Raw genomic sequence first — 24247 nt, 5'->3', positions numbered from 1 at the left:
GTGCTCAGACACACACAACAAACCAGATAGACACGCAATTTCATAAAATAGTTTATTTACAATGATAATCTTGATGAAAATTCTTGTCATTTTAAAAGAGCAAAGAATGAATCCCTTATTTAAACATTCAAACCAGAACTCGTTCTTAAAAGTCACCCATTAGGTCTATGCGATGAGTAATATACATTTGCACACATGCATAAGTGTGTGTAAGGCACAATATACTCTAAAATTAAAAATTTCCATCAAACTGGAACAATATATAATTCAATTAACTATGAAAACAGGGGTGGGAGGGAAGTACAGTATGTGTTATGTCCATTGATGTACAGCAGGCGGCGCACTCACACTCTCTCTCTCTCTCTCTCTCTCTCTCTCTCTCTCTCTCTCAGCCGCTCTGAATACATCACAGTGCTAAGGATGCAAAGTCTCAAGCCTTACACAACCACAGTGGGAATTACACCCTGAAGAAGTAATAATGATTCCCTGAATTAATAATAGAGAATTAAATCATGCTCTCCGATTGTCCCAGAAATCACTGAGATCAACCACTGAGTAAACAGTCACAGGGAGAGAGAATATTTATAGGCACTTAGTCAGAAACTAATCAGCAAAGGGCTCAGTAGTGCTTCAATATGACTACAAGTCCTCAAATCAGAACTCATTTGTCTGTTTCAGTCTAGTATATATTAGTGTTTGTCTGGCTACTCAGGTCCTGACTTCATTTTGAGTGTAAACATCACTCTCGAAGGCAAGATTGTCATATTGAGGCGGCACCTCCAGCTGCTCATCTTGCAGACCTGTAAACCAATCATAACATAAAACTTAGACCAAATGACCAATTACAGCATCCAATTGACCTAACGTAACGCTGCCATGTAATGTGGCCCATTATGTACATAATAATGAGATCTCTATTACATTTTGATATAAACAGATCGCATTTGACCGGTTAGCACTGTAATGGCGTCACGTTTACTATAGCGAAAGATAAATATGCAAAATCTTGAGTGTGTCATGTTTTCAAACCGTTTAGTGCGTCTTCAGCAGCAGCAGATGCATATCCAGAGGATGCAGTCTCACTTTGTGTGTGTGATGCCGTCTCACTGGGCAGGTCCTCAGAAATGGTAAAAGATCTAAAATCAGGCACCGAAATATGCGGTTGCTCCTCCACATCCATCTGCAAAAAGGAGAGATTTTGAAAAATACATGATTCAAATCCTGTATTATTGATGGACGGCAAAATAGTAAATACGTTTCATGAAACCACGGGGGATTAAAAACAGGCTTCCAAATATGTATGGAAAGAAGATGAAGTGAACTGAACTAAATCGACCCGTGATGACAGGGCATAAGGAAGCAGCAGCTCAGGGTCAGGATAAAAACACACCAACAAAAGGAGGATCCACCCACCCTCCAGTTTTTGACATTCAGGCTCATAACCGTACGGCAAAGAAACAAAGGGGCATGGGAATAGGACACTATGTTCATTTTTATTAGAGCCTCCTTGAACAATTATGTGGTTTACGTGTCGTTTACTGTCCACGGAGAATATTCGGAACAGCACACACAAAAAGTGAGCTCCCAAGACACAAGAAACATTGTCGGAAATGCTCTGGTGTAAAGAACGGGATCATTTGAGTATCAACCAAACTTACTAGTTGTACTACTAGCCAACGTTCAGTCCACTGAAAACAAGCTGAGCCACATCAGGAAATGAATACCCGCGGGACATTCGATACTAAGGATGGGTTTGGAGCAGAGGCCTGGTTGTTTGATATTTTGTTTAGGGTCACAAAAAGGATAATGTTGCAACTCTTTATGTTCAGTGTATAGTTATTCAAAACGATACAATGGGTCCCTTGGTGCCAGGTCAGCCAGCAGAATCTACTCGGTTCACATCAAGAACAAATCCCACACGTACACGGAAGGTGACTTGCATTTTATCATCGACAGCTGAATGTTTGACACCATGAAGTGTTTCTAACAGGATTTTACATGCCAATTGTTCCATGACACTTCATTTGAATTTTATGTCAAGGAGATCACCACAGTCATCACCGCAGTTTGCATGGCAGCGACATCAATACTAAATTCTCAAAGCTGTGTGATGAGCTAAACTGTACATAGAAAGCAGAAGTTAAGAGAGGAACCTTAATAACATCCTAGGTGAAAAAGATACAAAGATAATTCCACCAGCTTCTCTGCTTGGAAACTTTGGAAAAAGTTAAGAATTCTGACTTATCCACAGTTCATTAACCAAACAAACACGTGACGTTACTTTCCCACGTGAACACGCCGAAACACGCTCACTTGAGTGGCGAACCACTCAGCAAAATGGCTGCTTACAATATCAGGAAACGTAATTACGCCAAACATATCAGTGTACACGGACATGTGGTTCCGTTGTAAGTCGTAAGGATCACCGTTGATTCCAACTGCTTTTAATTTCAGCGTTTTTTTAAGTCCCGGTTTCTTTGTTTCTCCTACTGAAAGTAACCATTTTGCCACTCAAGGGGGCATGTCCTGGCGTGTTCACGCGATAAAGTGACGTCACGTGCATAACCTCTATACACATCTATATTTTGTATAATGACTACAAACTCAATTCAGTACAATGGTCATATTCTAGAACCACATATTTATGACCTTTCTGTGTCTTGTCAGTGTTTTTTACACAGCAAGTTTGTGTAACAACATTTTACTGTCATCTCAACTGAGCATGAGATAAGTAAACTTTGAACTCGGGTGTGTCCCAGCAGATGCATAAACCAGAAGATGTGCAAGTGTGTCTCTCTGTCACAATAAATTATTTAAAGGCACAGTTCACCCAAAAATTAAAATGCTTTCATCATTTACTCTTTCTCTAGTTGTTCCAAATCTATTTGTTCTGATGAACGGCAAGAAATATATTTTAAAAGAATGCTTTTAACCAATTTTGGCGGTTTGGAAAAATGCTTGTAATGGTTCCTGGCCACAATTCGCTATCACAATAAAATATTTTCATACATTTTTATGCTCTGTTGAACACAAAATAAGATATTTTGAAGAATATAGGTTTGGGGCACTTTTGACTACCATTGTAATTTATCCTCCAAATCACTGGTGGCCAAGAACTGTCTGGTAATGGACATTCTTCCAAATATTTTCTTCTGTGTTCATCAGAACAAATCTATACAAGTTTGGAACAAACAGAGGGTGCGTCAACCGTTTTTGTTTCTGGGTGAACTGTCCCTTTTTAGGCTGTAGGTGTTACTGTATGATCTTGATGGGCAGCAACAAAAGAGCACAATCTCACTTCTGACATCAGTTAAACATTTACAGCATTTACAGCTGACAACCCATCAGATGCTTCATGTCACATGCTCTCAAATGCTCTAGACACATGATCCAGTGCTTCCGTATCCCACTGAATAGGACTCACACTAGGACTTTTATATCCTCTTTTTGCCAACTATCATATGAAAAAAGTGATTCAGTTATTACGACACCGTATCTTACTATAATTTAATTTCATTATTACAGTTCCTTATTGCTTTCATGAAATTAAACTAGTTTCCTTAAAACCATTTACTGTAAAGTAATTTATTGGCAGGAAGGCAGCTGTCTTCCATCTCCAACACTGCTAAAGTTCAAGAGAAGGGAAGCAGATTGAATATTTGTTAGCGTGTGTGGACTGGACATAAAGGCTTGACGCTAATACCCCCAAAGCTTACAAACATCAACCATGTTGTTTGGAATTTGACTGTTGGTTAAACTCACCTCGACTCCGAGGGCTTTAAGAATATCACATTTGCACATCGGGCAGGTCCTGTGCTCCAGCAGCCATGGTTCAATGCAGGACTTATGGAAGAAATGACTGAAAAACACACACATACATGTATGTAATGGACGCCCAAAATAAGGCTGAAAAGACGGGAACATTAGGATTTATAGTGATAACATGACTGATAACAGAAGACGTAGACATACTTGCATGTGAGAATTGTCAGCACATCTCCTGGTTTATACAATTCAATACACACAGCACAGGTATCAGCGTCAGGGCCGGTCTCCTGAGAGACACACACACACAAAACATTGTTTATGACGTTAGTGGCAGTGTAGACCTGCAGTCAGTCTGTTATCTTACTGAAATTAATCTTTTAATAAAGGGGTCATATGGCGTGAATACGTGTTTTTCTATGTCTTTTGCTTGTTATAAGTTGCCCATGCATGTAATGGACACGAAAATTTTTGTGTCTAAATAAAAATGCATTCTATCTAAAACCGAATGCTAACCCAGACCTGCCCGAAAAGCCTTGTGTATCCACACCCCTGCATATCTACGTCAGTTTTTGGTATGTAAGACTGACCAAATGTATACGCAAGAAAGAGAGTCTTGGGCGCGCTGACGTTCTGACGCAGATCGAAATCTTATCTTGTATTTAAAGGGGCCGCGAAGCAAACAAGCTTGTTGATCTTGTGCAGACTGACCACAACAAATTGATCGGTGGAAAGAACTTCATTGTAGCTACACGTTTGCTAACGAAGTAACATTCTGCAGCAGTAACACTGTTTAGTATGCTCTGGCGCTAAAGTTAGCATGAAATTCCTGCTTATTTACAGAAAATGTATAACGTTAATGCACATCATAAGCAACTCACCAGGAACACAAACAATCTCAGACACGTTGGTCCACGCATCATTACTTTAATTTATGTCCCTGTACGCAAACAGGGACGCGTCGTATATGATTGGGAAACCCACCCCAGCAATAATCAACCTCTCCTCCATTTTGCGTAGGAAGTAATGTGGTCGGAACCACAGTTTACAGGGCTGGGTTCTATGGAATCCTCTCAAGCGGTGGATTTCTACGTTTCGGTTGGTTGCCGCCAAACCGCATCATAGCTCATTACCATAAAGTTTACCTGATTTCAACCTGATGTTCCAAATATGGTAAGAGGCGTTACATTTCCGTCACACACTTGCAGTATTCCACCAATTACTACACACTGGTTAACTGGCCAATCATTGCATACCTCGCTTTTCAAGACTATGAGCATCTGCGCGTTTCAGAGAGACGGGGCAAAGAGGAGATACAAAGATGCACGGTATGTGGAAAATACAGCGGTTTTGAACCTCAAATCATGGATACACATTGCATTACATCTAAAACGAACCCTAATATTCGTTGCAGCTGTGTCATATGACCCCTTTAAATATTCATGTTTTTTAATATAATTTTAAACACTATTATTATTATTGACTAATTATTGTATTCTGTCTTTATGTGTTTTTCTGACACAATGAATAACATTGAGTGATTAACAAAGTCTCCAATGGTTGGCTTTAAAATCAAGAAACATTTAGAAATTTTAATGTTTTCTTACTAAACACATTGTTATCACTTGATAGCGGAATTGGCTGAGCTGGCTGATATTGCCCCTTATGCATGTACCCCATTCATGCCTAATAAATTGCAACCCGCATGCGTATACACACGTACCTGGTCTCCCTGCCTCAGCGTGCGCACCTTCAGCTGACCGATTGCCTTCTTTGCTTTGGCTTTCAGATTTTTCTGTAAAAGATAAACAGGGAAAACAGAGCTTGAATTATGTGTGTATGTGCGCGAGCAAACCCTGGCATAGTCTCATTGGTTTTTCAGGAAGTGTATGAATATTGCAGAGCTGTAATGTGAGTACCAAATGCTAAGCACACATACAAAATGCAAAATGTGTTTGCTTTTTTCCGCAAACACTTGCGACATGGAACTTTTAAGATACCGAACATTAAACACATGATATGGAAAGGGAAACCTAACACTGTCCATTTACAGAGAAAAACAATGTAATGTTCAACTGATGCTTTGTTTAGTCAGTCAGTCAATTCACATGTAAATACTACACTCTTTAATCAAAACAGAATATAATATCCAAATCGAAAAATAATATATACTACAATACAATGTGGTAATATTAATATATTTGACATAATATAATTATACATAATATTATGTTTCTTCACACATTTCTACACCACACTGACTTATGCTGTGTAGCATATTCGACCCTCACTTTAGATAACAAAGAGAACTTGTTTGTTGGTGTGGTTTCCAAATGAAGCACTTACATCCCTATGAAACTGAGGTTTGATTTTCCTCGTATGTGAGGAGAGACACCTGGAAAACATGATCTGTCCTAAGATCTGACTCTTCTTAACTACATATATTATAGATTTCTATAACCTTAAATAAAAGTTTATTTCATTGAACTATAGAAAACAACTCAAGTAATTAGAGAACAGCAGAATATTTCATTTAAGTTATTTATGTGGTTATCATATCTCATTTATTGCTCTTTCGACAAGATTTACAATCCATGAACCTGCCGTATCCTCTCTCAAAAAAAAAACGTAATTAAAGGGAAGGGTTTGTTGTACAGACACAGATGTGCCTGCAGGCCTTTAGTTAGATCTCACAGGGGTTCATTGACCTAATAATAGTGAGCTATCTTAACTCTCTGCATGTTGGAGTTCTTACATCATGATAAGACATTTATATGAACCCGTTTTAAGCGCGGCTCATTCTCTGACATCGGCAGGTAAAGTATGAAAGCCTCTGGAAACTCCTCATTTCAGTGAGCTCTTATCAATATCTCCATTCGTGAAACTATATCAGTCCTCTTTCGCAATATACCACAGTAAAACAGTGTTTGCACAAGCAGTTAGTGATCAGAGCTGGAATGCTGACGAAAGGAAGGTGTTGCTTTTGATTTCTTACATAAAAAAGAACTGTACTAAAGACTCACAGCTGGGTATTGATGTTGCTTTATATTAGTCAGTCCTGAATATTGCAGTATGGCTGAATTATTTATTAAATGGTTGTAAAATAGTGCACTTCGTTATAACAGTTAGAGAACATACTTCGTTACAAAGTACAACTAAGTGATGATATGGGCAGTGGCGACTGCAAAATGGTACCCGGATTTTGATGACTAAAGGATGTTACATCAAACAATCAACATAGGTAGCAACATGATGCACCTCTTGTGATTTGTGTTCATATTTCTAAAGATCCTCTGAATTCATGACTACAAACATTACTTACTAAAAAAAGAGCATTGCGTTAACAACTTTTATAATTATTTATAATTGTACGTTTAAATGTATATGATAATGCAATGTAAATCACTTTGGATAAAAGCATCTGCCTTTTTTCTAATTTTTAACATTTTTCTTGGTCCCTTATTGGACAATTCTCCCAGAAAAGCACGCAGCATGGCCACGTTGCAGCAAGGAAAGCACGAAAATGAACATGCGCAGACGTCACTTTCACTTGTTTGCAGGAGAGAGAGAGAGATAGAATACATTATTGAAGTTCAGGTGTTTGTTTGTTTACTGCATTAGGGTGATGAATGTTATATAAACTGTGGATATAACGCTGGATTTGGAGATCGTTTGAAATGGGTGTATGGAGCCGTCCCAGCGGTGAGTGAAACTGATGTCTGTGTTTTGTTGACAATATGCGTTAGTTCAGCCTCAACCCACAACCCCCCCCCCCCCGTACACAACATATGATTTCCGAAGTAATCGTACAGCTGTATCTATCTTTAATAAATGTGATCAAACTAAATACTCTTCGAAGATACGAAGTATGTAATACAACTCTATAGGTACTCAAGATTAATATGAGATTGTCAGAAACCGCTTTAAACAAACACATTGATTCGCTTCCAAAGCCCTTTGTTAAGAGGCAGTTCTTTGATCGATGGAAGCACTTTTGGAGCTTCAAAAAATGGCCACCCATTCACTCCCATTCTACCGCTTGGAAGGAAAAGGATAGGTGATAATTTAACTCCCACTGCATTTTTATAAGTCATATTCGAGGGTGAGAAAAAGATGGAGAAATTATATTTCTTGCATGAAATATCCCTCTTAAATGTTCTGTGTCTAAGTTTCAGAGGCCACTATTGGCGATTTAGGAAATTGCAACCTACAGCTCCGCTACCCCCCTCCCCCTCCCATTAGAGAAGCAACGGTTGCCGACACAGGACAAAAGGGTTCCGTAAATGATAGCGGCCATTATCGGTGGTTCCTTATAATACAATTACAAAGTGCTAAAAATGTAGAAGGAAAAACGCTACTTCACTTGATGATCAGCTCATCTATTAGCTAAAGCTATCAAACAAACAGTTCACTTATATTGCGGGAATTAGACAAAGGTACCGGTCCAGCAGAAAGCTGGCAACTTCGGCGTCGCTTGGCAAACCCGTTTCCTGCTTCAGTGCCCTCATTTTTTAAAAGAACCACACCAATGTTTATTCGGGTTTTCTGCCGTTTTTTGCCTCGACTTCGCCTTGCTGTATCGTATTTTCTCTTTTTTTGACGACACAGATTGACGCTCTGTCGGCTCGTGTGCAGAGTATGTGTGGTCCGCCATAGGCGCAAATTTCACTTCTTACTGCAACAAAGAACCGTTTCTAATAAAACAAGACAAGTAAATTTTGTTATTGTTCTTCCTCTTCTTCTGCTAATCCTTCTATGTAGTGGCTTTGCAAGCTGCCTCTAAAACACAGCCGAAGAAGAAGAACATAGTCCCGTGCATCCTTCCTTTTACGAAACGCACTCAGTTTGTCCGTGTAGTGCAACTATAGCAACATGACATGGTTTTTCTTCACCACTCACAACATAGTTTTGTATTATAGATTACATTTTGGAAAATAAATCCTTCAAAATGCTACACACTGTACCTTTAAGTAGACTAAATACTAAATATAACAGTTACCTATAAAATGATGACCTATAAAAATACTTTATCATTAACAATTTCCGTGACCAAGGCTCATTTGAATCACATAACAAAACATTTCACTGTAACAATACGTGCCAAGTCAGATTGCAATAATGATTTACTTCTCAGACAAACCTACTAAAGCTGAAAACTAGTCAATACATATTCTGAAAAAACCCACAGTCTGCCTATATACAGTCTTTAAACTGTATAAGTCTTTAAACACATGGAAACTATGTATTACAACAATAATATTACTGAGTTCTGAAAAACACACTGCTATCACAAAAATATGAGTTTGTTTTTCAGAACTGAAACAGTGATCACTGACAGCAATAAGGGCAAAAGCAGGTTGTAATTTTTAACGAAACTTTAACCAAAACCGAACATTCCATTGATACTATACTAAACTCTGACCCAAACGTTGGCACACATAGTTAAGACATCAAGGTTGACAAAATGATAAGACATGGTTTCAAATGGAACTAGACCAGCCAGTTTTAAGCAGGTTTAACCTGACTACTAAACAGGTATTAAGAGTAAACTATGCAAGTGATATGCCGAACAAGACAGAAAAGTCAATAGCCACATACACACTGTATACACATCAATACTTTTTTTTATAATAACGACAACCACATTTTCCAAACCAAATTCCCTACAAAGTCCATCAGGTAGTTCAGAACCCACATTAAATCATTGTAGTGCGTCCAGGAACATAACTTTCATTTGAACACTGACTGTTTGCCTGAGGTGGGTTGGACAATGAGGTGTTAAATCACAATGAGCTTATTTGTTTAGTCTTAACACAGTTTTGTTTGCAGCAGTTAAATAACAAAATACACAGATAACTATAATTTAGGTCAGTGAATTTTATCCAGGGGGGACAGAGGTTAGCAAAAACCTAATGGTTCTTGGTATTGTAATGGAACCATTAATTTCTGTGATGGTTTATTTTTTATCAGCAGGGTTGTTTCATTTATAATCTGATCTCTTGAGATCAATCGGTCACAAAGGTATTTTTTGCTTCTTTATACATGATATATATAAACTATATCTAACATATTTTACACATTATCTTATCTATTCTCAATGTGCAGTATGGGGGGTGGGACGCCAGTTCAGGTTTACAGAGGGGCGCAACCACGAAAAGGATAATAACCAGTGATTTAGGGGATCCACGCATGCATTTGAATGCGGATGGCATTACCAGAACTACAGTGTGTGTACATTTGCACTGATATAATCTTACAGTACTGTTCATAAATTCTTAGTATTCACAAAAATATTTTATATAAAAATGTATTTTTATATTTTACTATGTTGCTACAATTTGGTTTATTTTTGCTTTGTTGTGATGACGTTACTGTCCAAAACCAAGTTCATATCGATCAGTTCACAATGTGTAAACTATGGTTACCATGGAAACTTTTGGTGGGTGTGAAACACCATCAAATATGCAGCTAAGCGGTACCTGATTGCGGTTTAGCTGCCTGAGGTTGTTCAGTCTCCGGGCGGAATAGAAGATGAAGTATCCAACTGTTGCCGCGGTGACAATGAAGAAGGAGATGGAGACGAAAAACACGGAGTAGTGACTCATCCAGGGACTGCGCTGCTGCTTCCCAACCTCGATTTCTATGGAAACGGGGCTGCCTTGGCTTAGCAGCTGTACTAGCCTCATCCCAGGGACGTAGCCAATCATAACCGCAATGATGTTCGTGCCTAGAGACACACAAACAGAACAGAATTAACCTACAAACACGTGGGGCGCATGCGTAAGCCAAAGCGCACGCCAAGACTCATAGCAACCTGGCTGTTCAGATAACAGGAGAAATTTTATTAATGATCTTATTAATGTTTATAAACAATTATTCTCCAAAATGAATGTCGGAATACATATCGGGAATAAATACACTCGACACTAAATCGAGACAACACTGTGTTAAAGGGATTTTTTTAACCTTAAAAGAAAACATTAAAAGTTTGGGTTTTGAGAGATATTGTCTCATTGTTGTTCGTATCAAATTTTTCATTGCACTGCCTGAAAATTTCCTAACAACATAAAATAGCAACCACACCTACACACGCCTTATGACATAACATGACATTATAAAACAGTTGGATTTATTACCGATTGCAAAAGCTTCAGGTCATTACGAAGTACATTTTCCATATGATGGTCATTGTACTTTAAAATCTATAATCAGAAACCAGATCAGAACCACAGTTCTAGTCCGGGTTCCTTATTCCCCTAAAAAAAGAGACTAGCTCCGAGTGCGCCTTTCCGAGGAGGAGGTCCTACATGATCTCTATGAACTGTCCAGTTTAAACAACTTACACAACACCATAATGCCCGGGTTAGAGTACAACTGGCTCCCAATGTTGGTTTAAATAAGTAATCGGAATATAAATAGAGAAAACATACGCAAGCTTATAGAAGCACTCAATAAAATATTTTACTTCTAGAATGTATCTGGCATACCTGGGTGAGACATCTGAATAACCCGATTGTCAGTCCCATAATCGTTAAAAATAATAGCAGCGACAGCGCCCTTCACGGCCGCGATGTTAATTTTGTCGCTGAAAGTGCATCCGTTTCCGCGCTGAATTAAGGCGATCCATCCCTTGGTGACGTTCGGTTGGACATAAACCGTGTCCAAGTCACAACCGTACATTGGTTTCGCTAAATACACGCTCCCCGAGACAGAAGCTTTGGGTGAATCTTGTCCATACAACCCGATTTCGTCCTGCTTCCAATGTGTTTGGTTCGTGTTGGGGTCGACATAGGAAACGTTCAGGTATGCGGTGCACAGGTAAGTGGCCTGCGCCAAGCTCACACTCGACACCTGGAGGAAAGAGGCCACCAGTAACCACGAAAACACATCCCGACCCGCCGGAGGCCCCATATTCTGACAACCAGTGCTCCCGCTACCGTCTTAAGTACAGTTAAAAACACTTCCGTATAAGAACTGAGTCTAATTAAACGTTTAAAAGTGTTCTGCAAACACAACAACGTTAGTTTCCTATCGTCCGCCAACAGGTGTTTTAGTAACGCAACTGAGTAGAAACTCTACCTCGGTGAGGTCACTGCGACTCAAAGCACGCCCACCCCCTCTTAAAGACACACGCACATATATATGTTTTTTTCCTACCTATTTTTCCCCCCCTAGATATGTGTTTCCTTGTTTTTTGTAACCCTTCTAACTCCTAATTTTGTACCTAATCTATGCACCCTTTCGCATACTCGTTCAACAATTACACAGACCCTAGTAAATCTGTTGTGTTTCATGAATAACAAACAGGCTATTTTCGCTGATACAAAAGAGGAAAAATAATAGGAAGTTATGTGCAAAAGTAACATTGGAGTTGCAGCTGTGTTTGTGCCACACTGTTTCTATATAGAAGTGAAAATGAAAGAAACCGTGGAAAAACCTTGCCTCTGATATGCAAAACAAATCACTCGTGCCACGATCACTCTATTAAAGAGAGATCTCTCAGGGGTGTCATGTACCCATTATTTTAAGGGGGCACATCGTGCACAACACACAGAAACATGTCCTATACGTAAAAAACCCCGCATTTCAAGCAATATCATAGAGAACATCTCTTAAGCGTATTCAAAACATCACACAAATCATTGGAAGAATTAATTTAAAACACTACCTGATTGATGTATGAATCAATTTAACTCAATTTTATTTATATAGCGCATTTCACAAAGTGCATTGCTCCAAAGCAGGTTTACAGTAGAAAATAAGAACACTGAAAAACACAGAAGAGGTTCAAACACAGCGCATGGGTCCGTGTACGTTTTATTCATTTGATATCCTATATTAAATAAATTAATGGAAACTGAAAGATGACTCGTTTTTTCATTTTTCGTTTAGTTCAACAAACGAAAAATTAGATTTCGCCCCGATTTTTCATTTTTCGTTTGTCGTTTAAAAAACGGATTTCGGACTCAATATGGGATTCGTACATGTGGGCGGTGCTGTAACGCCCCTTTCACCCAATTGGTCAAATCGCTCACCATCCTGTACGGCCTTAATTCTGCCAGGCAGAATAAGAGTCACCTCTAGTCCTTCATTTTTAAGTTATTGCAAGTATGTCGGCGCGAACCACTGCTTATTGTTAACAGTGCGTGATATTTAAGCAGACATATCTGTTGCAATGTACGACATTTAAGAGATGCAGTATGCTGAATACCAGGGGTCTCCAACCCTGCTCCTGGTGAGCTACTCTCCTTAAGATTTCAGCTCTAACCCCAATCAAACACACCTGGGTTGCTTGATAATTACAGAAAGGTGTGCTGAAGCAGGGTTGGAGCTGCAATTTGCAGGACGGTAGTTCACCAGGTCCAGGGTTGAAGATCCCTCTGTATACAGTAATTTATGATGATTTATGATGATATAGTATCTTTCCAACAAAAGTCACCCATTACAATAAACACTTAAAAGACACAGACAGTCAAGAATAAGAAATGTGACCTCTTCGAAGTACTACAGAAGGTCTCTGCTGACACGCAGACATAGAAAACATACATGTGTAATAGCATAAGTAAAAACGTTAACAAAGATCCTTTTTCACGGGGCATTGCGGGTGTTTGACAGAGTTGCATCAGTCCAGCTTCTCACTGCCTGCTGCATGCATTTCGTCAATTCAGCAATTTATGTTCCTCAATTATAAAAAAAAAAATAGCAGAATAACTCTGATCCCCATCATCTGGACACTATTCCCATCACTTGTCTACCCCTTGTTTACTGTCTTATTCCTTTGGTCTTGTTATTTGTCCGCTGTTGAATGTGTTTATGGTGTTGTGCTTTTTCCTGTGTCTCTGTGGATTAAATTATACCAGTTTGGAGTATCTGCTTGTCTTGAGTGTTTGCTTCACAAACCGTGACATCTGTATGTAAGTGTCTCTGTCGACACCTAGGGTACTTTACAGACTCGACTTTCACCTGAAAATTTAGATGTGCTGGTTTTTCTCAACAAAAACTAATCTGCTTTATAAATGGGTTTTTCATTCGGTCTGCATGAGTTTATTCAGAAATTGTTACAAAATCTAAACGATAAAACTAATATTGTATTGATGGGGAGTCTACCCGCTACGCAAAGTCTTTTTCAGCACATCCCAAAGATTCTCAATAGGGTCAAGGTGTGGGCTCTGTGGTGGCCAATGAGTGAAAATGATGTATATGTTTCCTTAACCACTCTTTCACAATTTGAGCCCGATGAATCCTGCCATTGTCATGTTGAAATCTGCCCGTGCCATCAGGAAGGAAAGAACCCATTGATGGCATAACTTGATCATTCAGTCAACTGACCTCATTCTCTGGGCACATAACGTTGCTGAACCTAGACCTCAAATCCAATGGGAGGCTCTTACCTATTTGCTTAGTTGAATTCATGCTGTTGTTGACTGTTTTTGAACGGGCAGTGTATATAACTCTGCTTTATAAATGGATTTCTCATTCGGTCTGCATGAGCTGGTTCAGAAATTGTTACAAAACCAAAATGATAGAACTATATATTTACATTAACATTTAGTCATTTAGCAGACGCTTTTATCCAAAGAGTATTACAGAGAGGTCAGGGAGCAATAAGCGATTTGTCAAACAGGAGCAATCATACAATAGGTACTGATACAAATAAGCCAAAGATAATTTGGATAATATCTACAGTACACATGGATGTCCAATTCACAGCATATCTTCAATACTGTAAGACAACAGAAGCCCTAGTTTAGGCACAACACGGTTAGCATATCTATAAATCTGGTCACCTACAGATAGTCATTCCACCACTTAACACACACACACAGACACACACACACATAGACACACACACACACAGACACACTGCTCCCTCAAGCTTAATCTCAAACATTTCCAAAACATAGTGATATATAGATTCTCAAAACCAGATAAAGCTGTTATTTTATACTGGAAACAAAGAGTCAATGCCTAAACTGAGGACTAAAACAAAAGACACATGTTAAAACTTTTGTTAATCATACATACAGTGAGGGAAACTATTGATCCCCTGCTGATTTAAGTTTGTCTACTTACAAAGAAATGAAGGGTCCATCATTTTTATGGTAGGTTTATTTTAACTGATAGAGACAGAATATCAACAACAAAAAATCAGGGGGAAATGTTATATAAAGGTTATAAATTGATTTTCATTTCAGTAAGTGAAATAAGAATTTGATCCCCAAGCAAAACATAACTTTGTGGAAACCCTTGTTGGCAAGCACAGAGGTCAGACATTTCTGATAGTTGGTCACCAGGTTTGCACATGTGTCAGGATATATTTGAGTCCACTCCTCTGTCAATCTTTAAGGTTTCTTGGCTGCCGCTCAGTAAATTGTAGTTTTAACCTCCTTCACAGATTTTCTATAGGACTAGGGTCTAGAGACTGGCTCTGACATTTAATGTGCGTCTCCTTAAGCCACTCTTTGGTTGACCATAGTGGTGGAGAGGTTGAAATGGGAGATACAGATTCTGTTGGCAGGCCTCTCTTATATACATAAGATGATTTAGGAGTACTGTCTTAAAGTGACAGGACTAATCTGTGGGCCATGTAGGCACATAACCAATCTTTGGGGCCAGAATTCTTGCTTGTTGGTAGGGGATCGAATATTTATTGATTTATTTCACTGACTGAAATGCAAATCAATTTATAACCTTTATTTTGACTGATATTTCTGTTGATTTTCAGGTTCTATCAGTTAAAATAAACCTAAACATTATAGATCCTGCATTTACAAAATCAACTTACAAAATTACTTACAAAATCAGTGTTGGGATCAAATAATTATTACCCTCACTGTACATACATACATGCATACTGTACATATATTTACTCAGATCACAATAATTATTGGGCAGAAGAATATTGATTGAATTATTTATTTTTGGAATATAACTGACGGGGCAATTATGGTTAGTAATAGTCATAATGGCCTTATGGTTAGAGAGTCGGACTCGTGACCAGAAGGTTGCCGGTTCGATCCTCAGGCCCGGTGGGTAACGATTGCGGTGCCCTTGAACAAGGCACCTAACCCTACATGCTCCCCGGGCGCTGCAGTGATATCTGCCCACTGCTCCGGGTGTACGTGTGTTCACCACTTGCTGTGCGTGTGTTCACTAATCACTGGATGGGTTAAAAGCAGAGGTCACATTTCGGGCATGGGTCACCATACCTGACGAATCCGTCACTTTCACTTTCATGGCGTGAACTATTTCTCCTTAAACATGAATCGATGAATGTTCCCAATCATCATTACAGAATGCTGTTTTAAGTTCAGCCATGTTCATTAACTTGCACTATAAAATTGTTGAGGTTGAAAGAAAATTATTTGTGATAAATTGACTCAAATTTCTAAAACATTTCATGTCACATTTAGTTTGGTTACATGTGATGTTGTGAGAATAAAATAATTTTTTGCAGAATTAAATTTTGTGTTTTACAAACTAACATACACATCTGCATGCAGGCTCCCAACTGTGCAGATTCATGATGTTCCTTATGTGTGATGTTTGTTCTCAGACATACAGCTACGACATATTCATGGCAGTACAGATGAAATGCATAGATATATTTGTTACTTTATCTGTACGGAGAGTGGATCAAGTAGATTGAAAGAGGCTTAAACAGAGGCTAAACTGCTGTGTGACGGGTGCACAGAAAACAAGAGAAAGTCCTCACTGCACGTCCCTCTTAACCTAGCGGGTCTAAGATATGCGAGGCTGTCTGGTGGTTGAAGTAAACATATTTTAAAGTGCAAACACAGTATCGCACTCGTACAGACTCTTAATCTGCTGGGTAGAATTAAGTCCGTACAGAATGGTGAGCGATTTGACCAATCGGGTGAAAGGGGCGTGACAGCACCGCCCACATGTACGAATGCCATATTGAGTCCGAAATCGGTTTTTTAAACGACAAACGAAAAATGAAAAATCGGGGCGAAATCTAATTTTTCGTTTGTTGAACTAAACGAAAAATGAAAAAACGAGTCTTTTTTCAGTTTCCATTAATTTATTTAATATAGGATATCAAATGAATAAAACGTACACGGACCAAAATGACAATGCAATTGTGTATTTTAATATACATTTTAAATAACATTAGGAGCAAAATTAAAACAAAAATTCAATATCAAATACATTTCTCAGTTCCTACACTAGTTTAATATGTTATTTAAATGGATATTATTTTTAATGTTCTTTAAGTTGCAAAATTAAAATGAAAATGCATTCCCCGGATTGATTATATATGTTTAAGATAATCAAGAAACTGTTGCAAAATGATCATTTAAATGATATTATCCCTAAATGCATTTTTATTGAGATGTTGCACGTCTGGGATTCCATTTTCATTTATACACAGCGCGTTGGGTGTTCTCCAATTGATACTCGCTGCAAAGCCAAGGGGGTGGAGCAAAGCTCAAGCTCCCCCTCGCTGGACCTAGTGGGCGGAGCTTGAGCTATCCACGAGCAGGGACAGCCCGGTTCCATACATTTAGTCATTTAGCAGACGCTTTATCCAAAGCCACTTACAGATGAGGGAAGCAATGAAAGTAAATAGCAACATAAGGACAACAAAAAGCATAAGTGCAATAAAAGAAAACTGGTCTAATATAGCCTATCACACTATACAGAGCTAATTGTTTATTTTTTGTTTTATGAATAGAAAAGACATAAAGGTCAGGTTATACCGTTATACTTTGTTTCGCAAGGCACGAAAAGTGTATATTAAAGATAAACTGAACATGTATAAAATCTTAGGCTTAAATCGGCCTGTCGACATAAATGCTATTATTAGTTGTTATTTTTGACTCCCTAAGATTTGTTGTTGATTTATGATTTTTTTTGCAAGGTCACATGTTTCTGTCACAAACGGCATTATGTGAACACTTCACAATCTTTAATGACGAAATTATGTTTTCTTACAACTGTTGAAACTTTGTCCATCTCAGAAAATGTAATCTCATAATATTGTCTTCCTATTGGGATGCATCTTTTCGTTATTTTCATTAGTTTTTAATTCACTTTTGATTAAAGAATGTAAGCATTGTTTCCACAGCATTAACGTGTGGTTTAGATAAGAATTAAAATATTCCGATTAATTTGTGTAATAAACTTCGGCCTAGGTTACTTTTTATCTTCCTTTTTTGTTTTAATTCGTATATATGAATTCAAGTTCTCCAAAAAGCTTGTAAATATAATAATTTAAATGGAATTATATTACTGTAATTGAGGACCGACTCAGCCTTCACATTGTAGGCTATGCATTATGATATTTCAATATGTAACCATTCTAAAAGTAGTCTGAAACCAGCCATGTGATTTGCCAGGAAGAATGTGGTATATGTGCTCTGAGATTATAGTAAGGCATCCAATCCACCAATATTTGGGAGTTGTGTAATTGAATAGTCACATATTCCACTATCCTACAGGTGTTGCTGGATTTATTTGTATTTATTAACCAAAATGTCCATCTAACAAAATTAATATGTGCATAAAATGTAATAAATATATACAAATATAAGTATATTTCAAGAACACAACACTTATTTTCACACAGAATTTTTATGTTTTTTTTTACAAAAACAAAACCCAAACAATATTTACATACAGTTGAAAGAAAAAGTATGTGAATCCTTTGGGCTTACTTGGATTTTTTCATAAATTGGTCATAAAATGTGTTATGTGTTAAAATGTGTTAAGTCACAACAATGACACGACAGTAGTACTTCAGAATCTGAAATGTTTATTCGTCACTTTACATGTCAGAACATCTTGTGTCTCTGAATCCTTAAAGTTTATGATTATTTCCAAGTTGACATAAAAATATCATATATTTTTGACGTGTTGTTTAACTTTTCACCTAATGTCTATTACAGAATCACTCATAGCAAACAGTTCGTCTTACTGATCAATTAATGTGTACTTTTATGTTCTACTTTAAACAGACAGTGTTTCAAGATGGGAAAACTGTTGGTGAACCGAAGTTCAAAATATTCTTGAAGGAAAGTTCACAAGACATGTGGAAAAGGACTATGGCTACATGACAACAATGGTTTCAGATGTTCTCTCCTCGGTGACGAATTTAACGCAGAGCATGGACATGACACTACACGGAACACACATCATGTGTCACACACACATTTCATTTGAAGAATGTTTACATTGTTTTTTTTAATGCCTGTACATAACCTGAGCAATACAATATCTTAACAATGACCAGTTTCTCCATTCCTGGTCTATTTCTGTATTATCAATATGTACATATTTGAATCCTGCATAGATTCTGTCTGCTTCAGGGTAGATGTTACTTATTTTGTTGAAGAAGTAGTTCACTTTTAAAATACATTTTCATGATCATTTACTCACCCCCATGTCATCCAAGATGTTTATGTATTTGTGTCTTTAGTCTAAAGAAATGAAGGTTTTTGATGAAAACAGTCCAGGATTTTTCTCTATATAGTGGACTTCTATGGACTCCAAACGGTTAAGGGTCAACATTACAGTTTCAGTGCAGCTTTAAAGGGCTTTAAACCATACCAGACGATGAATAAAGGTTTTAACTAGTGAAACGATCGGTCATTTAAAAAAAAAAAAAAGTATATGCTTTATAAACGAAATGCTCGCTCTGTTCTGCAATGCGCGTTCATGACTTCACAAAATAAGTCATGAAAAGGTGTATTTTTATGTTTTTATTTTATTGCTCAAACAACAAATGTAACATATTGCCAAGAGTCTACATAAATAATACAGAGTCTGTGTTTACAAGTTGAACATGCAAGTTTTCAACGTAATTAGGTATTAAGTAAAACAAATTTTTCAACAGGGATGTACAATTTAAATGTTGTTAATTATTGTAAAGCTAAAGTTACATAAACACTGACATTGCTTTCTTCTTAAATTGGCCCTGCTTTATATTGTGCATAGTTGTAATTCATAGAATTAAAATATTAAGCATTAATATTGACCTTATTTTGAGCAGTTTATTTATGTTTATGTTTCATATGTATATTTGCCCTTTACAATGTTATATATTGGTTAAATGTTTTTTTTAAACTCGCAGAAAATACATGATAAATATTTGAAAAATAATTTCAATTAGGTGGTATAAATGGATACACTTTGGTGCAATTCAACTTTCACCTTTCATCCTGAACCAATTAATTACTCAAATTATATTACTTATTTATCCAAACGAAAAATGAAGGGATATTTAAAAAAAAGGGGGTAGTTTCTTGGACAAGGAAATAAAAGTACAGATGAAGAGAAAGTAAATAACATTTAGATAACGTCCATGTGAAAACATACTTAGCACATAAAACAAATCACAGAAGAGATTTTCTCAGGTTGTTTTTAATACTACAATAAAATGTATATTAGAGCAACATGGGCGTATCTATGTGAGAGACATCAAACAATAGGCAGAATACAGACCAAAAAGAGCAGCAGTTTACAATCAATGAGCATTTTTCTGTTACAAAAAGAACATTTCATTGCCAGAGCCATTGGCCAACACAACAGATTGGATAATCAGACACTTCTGATGTCACATGTAATCTAGCACAAATGTGAGGTCTTGGCTAATGTTGTTAGGGCAAGGGCTTTCACCCGTATTGAAACATTTCTCGGTTCTCTACGAGTTTATTTTGTTTCAGTAATGTAATCATTGTAGATTCATAGATTGACCACACTTAAAATCAAGGAAAAATAGATATTTATGATCCTACAGGTGCAAGACCAGTTATAAAGTCATTTTTTTGTGATTTACTGTTTTCTACATAAATCATCATACTGTTCATAATGTAAAGAAAATTTAGGTTAAATGTCATCTTAATATGCGAGGCTTTAGCCTGGTTTTCACACACAGCGTCACAATGTATTAATGAACTCGTTTCATTGTCAGAGTTGAGGTTTCTTTTGTAAAACTGCTGTGTCTTCTGGACACATTAGGCTTGAAAAGTAAAGTCTTATCATAGGAATTAAAGATGAAAACTTGAGTTGTGGATTTGTGTCTTTTACACAGTAGATTATTCAGTTTAGCAAACCCATTACTCTCTAAGATTTAACCTTTAGTTTGTACGTCATCACACACTGCTTATTTGACTCATGTCTTATATCAGTCTGTCCACCTGAGGGCACCATTTACTATTTACTTAAAGATATAACAATTTGGGTTGTATTTCTTAAGTTGATTAGCACACTTTTGATAGTTAGCTTTCTATTCTTTTATATTCTGAGTTTTTTGTTGTACTGCCTTTATTTTTTATGACATGCAGTAATTCAGGATGCTGACATTCTCTAAGTTCATCTTAATGAAATACAAATTTATATTAACACAATGAGATTTGAAAAACACATCAATGTAACAGCTTACACAAGTAGTTTTGGACTGTAAAACAAAAATAAATTACATATTAGATAGCTGGCATAAGATTCAAGATTGTTGAAAATAACAAAATCAAGTTAACATGTTTTCTCAGTTTCTGAAATATCTTTAAGCTTATCTTAGCAGCCATTTTACTTCACTTGCTTTACTGCAATCAACTAAAATATTATGATAAATTTAAGAAAGTAATGTAAATACAGTATTACTGATTATTGACACACAATATTTAGTGGATGTAGTTATTAACATTATAGTATGTATTAGTATGTCAGCACGACCCAAAACTAAACTTGTTCAGCCTCCACACATACATGCCAACCCTCCCGATTTTTCCGGGAGACTCCCGAATTTCAAAGCCCCTCCCGAAAATCTCCCGGGCCGACCTTTCTCCCGAATTTCTCCCGATTTCCACCCGGACAACAATATTGCTACACCATCCGTCAATGGGCGCCGTTTCAGACCGAACAAAAATACAGGTTACACCTCGAAGTCAAGCGTGTTGCTTGTTGCTACCCGATCCGTCCCGGAAACACGATTTGTTTCGCGCATGCGCGAAAGTGCGTCTACTTCCGGTAATTCCCGTTTTTACGACAGTCGACTCGATGCTTTCTAATTGGCGCCACTTCCTGTTATCGCAGACGTTTTACGACAGTCTGTTAGTGCTGATGTTGGAGAGTACAAAAATGGTTGACAGCGCTATGGATTCGTTTGTGTTCTATGAATGCTTCAGAAATTTCTCTTAAAATGAGAGATTCCTGACTGTCCTTCGGAGCGTCGTTAGGTTGAGTGAATGGGTGGGTGGGGTTTGGGTGGTTGTTTGGAATAACCAAATGTGTAAATAAATGTAATTTAGTGAATGACTAAAGAAAATAAGGAACAAATGTATAAATAAATTGGATGAATTCTGAAAATCCTGCTTGTCAAGGGTAACCAGGTCCATCCATCCATCCATCTTCTTCCGCTTATCCGGGGCCGGGTCGCGGGGGCAGCAGTCCAAGCAGGGATGCCCAGACTTCCCTCTCCCTAGACACTTCCTCCAGCTCTTCCGGGGGGACACCGAGGCGTTCCCAGGCCAGCCGGGAGACATAGTCCCTCCAGCGTGTCCTAGGTCTTCCCCGGGGTCTTCTCCCGGTGGGACATGCCCGGAACACCTTCCCGGGAAGGCGTCCAGGGGGCATCCGGAAAAGATGCCCGAGCCACCTCAGCTGGCCCCTCTCGATGTGGAGGAGCAGCGGATCTACTCTGAGCTCCTCCCGAGTGACCGAGCTTCTCATCCTATCTCTAAGGGATCGCCCGGCCACCCTGCGGAGAAAGCTCATTTCGGCCGCTTGTATCCGCGATCTTGTCTTTTCGGTCATGACCCACAGCTCATGACCATAGGTGAGAGTAGGAACGTAGATTGACCGGTAAATCGAGAGCTTCGCCTTGCGGCTCAGCTCCTTCTTCACCACGACAGACCGGTACAGCGTCTGCATTACTGCAGAAACTGCCCCGATTCGTCTGTCAATCAGGAACTCTCCACCTACCTGAAGTGAGCAAGCCACCCTTTTCCGACTGAGAACCATGGCCTCAGATTTGGAGGTACTGATTCTCATCCCAGCCGCTTCACACTCGGCTGCAAACCGTCCCAGTGCATGCTGAAGGTCCTGGTCTGATGGGGCCAGCACGATGACATCATCCGCAAAGAGCAGAGATGAAATCGTGTGGTCCCCAAACCCGACGCCCTCCGGCCCCTGGCTGCGCCTAGAAATTCTGTCCATAAAAATTATGAACAGAACCGGCGACAAAGGGCAGCCCTGCCGGAGTCCAACATGCACCGGGAACAAGCCTGACTTACTGCCGGCAATGCGAACCAAGCTCCTACTCCGGTCGTACAGGGACCGGATGGCCCTTAGCAAAGGGTCCCGAATCCCATACTCCCGGAGCACCCTCCACAAGATGCCGCGAGGGACACAGTCGAATGCCTTCTCCAAATCCACAAAACACATGTGGATTGGTTGGGAAAACTCCCATGAACCCTCCAGCACCCTGGAGAGGGTATAGAGCTGGTCCAGTGTTCCACGACCGGGACGGAAACCACACTGTTCCTCCTGAATCTGAGGTTCTACTATCGGCCGGATTCTCCTCTCCAGTACCCTGGCATAGACTTTCCCGGGGAGGCTGAGAAGTGTGATCCCCGATAGTTGGAGCACACCCTCCGGTCCCCCTTCTTAAAAAGAGGGACCACCACCCCGGTCTGCCAGTCCAAGGGCACTGTCCCCGACCGCCACGCAATGCTGCAGAGGCGTGTCAGCCAAGACAGCCCCACAACATCCAGAGACTTGAGGTACTCAGGGCGGATCTCATCCACCCCCGGTGCCTTGCCACCGAGGAGTTTCTTGACTACCTCGGTGACTTCAGCCCGGGTGATGGGCGAGTCCGCCTCTGAGCCCTCTGCCTCTGCTTCCTCAAAGGAAGACGTGACGGCGGGATTGAGGAGATCCTCGAAAGTATTCCTTCCACCGCCCGATGATATCCCCGGTCGAGGTCAACAGCTGCCCCCCTCCACTGTAAACAGTGTTGATAGGGCACTGCTTGGGTGGCTGCGTTGACAATGGAGGTGGAGAACATGGTCAACTCGGACTCAATGTCTCCAGACTCCCTCGGGATCTGGTCGAAGCTCTGCCGGAGGTGGAAGTTGAAGATCTCTCTGACAGGCGATTCGGCCAAACGTTCCCAACAAACCCTCACAGTACGTTTGGGTCTGCCGAGTCTGTCCAGCTTCCTCCCCCGCCATCGGATCCAACTCACCACCAGGTGGTGATCAGTTGACAGCTCCGCCCCTCTCTTCACCCGAGTGTCCAAGACATACGGCCGTAGGTCAGATGAAACAACTACAAAGTCGATCATCGACCTCCGGCCTAGGGTGTCGTGGTGCCATGTGCACTGATGGACACCCTTATGCTTGAACATGGTGTTCGTTATGGCCAAACTGTAACTAGCACAGAAGTCCAATAACAGAACACCACTCGGGTTCAGATCAGGGGGGCCGTTCCTCCCAATCACGCCCCTCCAGGTGTCACT

At 39.2% G+C, this 24247-nt stretch overlaps 1 protein-coding gene across 1 annotated transcript; it reads right to left on the bottom strand.

Moving 5' to 3' along the window:
* Window positions 1-38: 38 nt before the first annotated feature.
* rnf128a (ring finger protein 128a) lies at window positions 39-11867 on the bottom strand. Its single transcript, XM_056747238.1, has 7 exons — window positions 11253-11867; window positions 10245-10492; window positions 5489-5560; window positions 3973-4055; window positions 3763-3859; window positions 1030-1180; window positions 39-800 (listed from the first exon to the last, which is right to left on the bottom strand). Exons 1-7 carry the CDS (start codon window positions 11674-11676, stop codon window positions 709-711), a joined length of 1167 nt encoding a protein of 388 aa, XP_056603216.1. The 5' UTR covers window positions 11677-11867; the 3' UTR covers window positions 39-708.
* Window positions 11868-24247: the final 12380 nt, after the last annotated feature.

The sequence above is a fragment of the Triplophysa dalaica genome, chromosome 4, assembly GCF_015846415.1.
Source record: "Triplophysa dalaica isolate WHDGS20190420 chromosome 4, ASM1584641v1, whole genome shotgun sequence".
NCBI classification, from domain to species: domain Eukaryota; kingdom Metazoa; phylum Chordata; class Actinopteri; order Cypriniformes; family Nemacheilidae; genus Triplophysa; species Triplophysa dalaica.
This window is presented reverse-complemented; position numbering and strand designations above follow the sequence as displayed.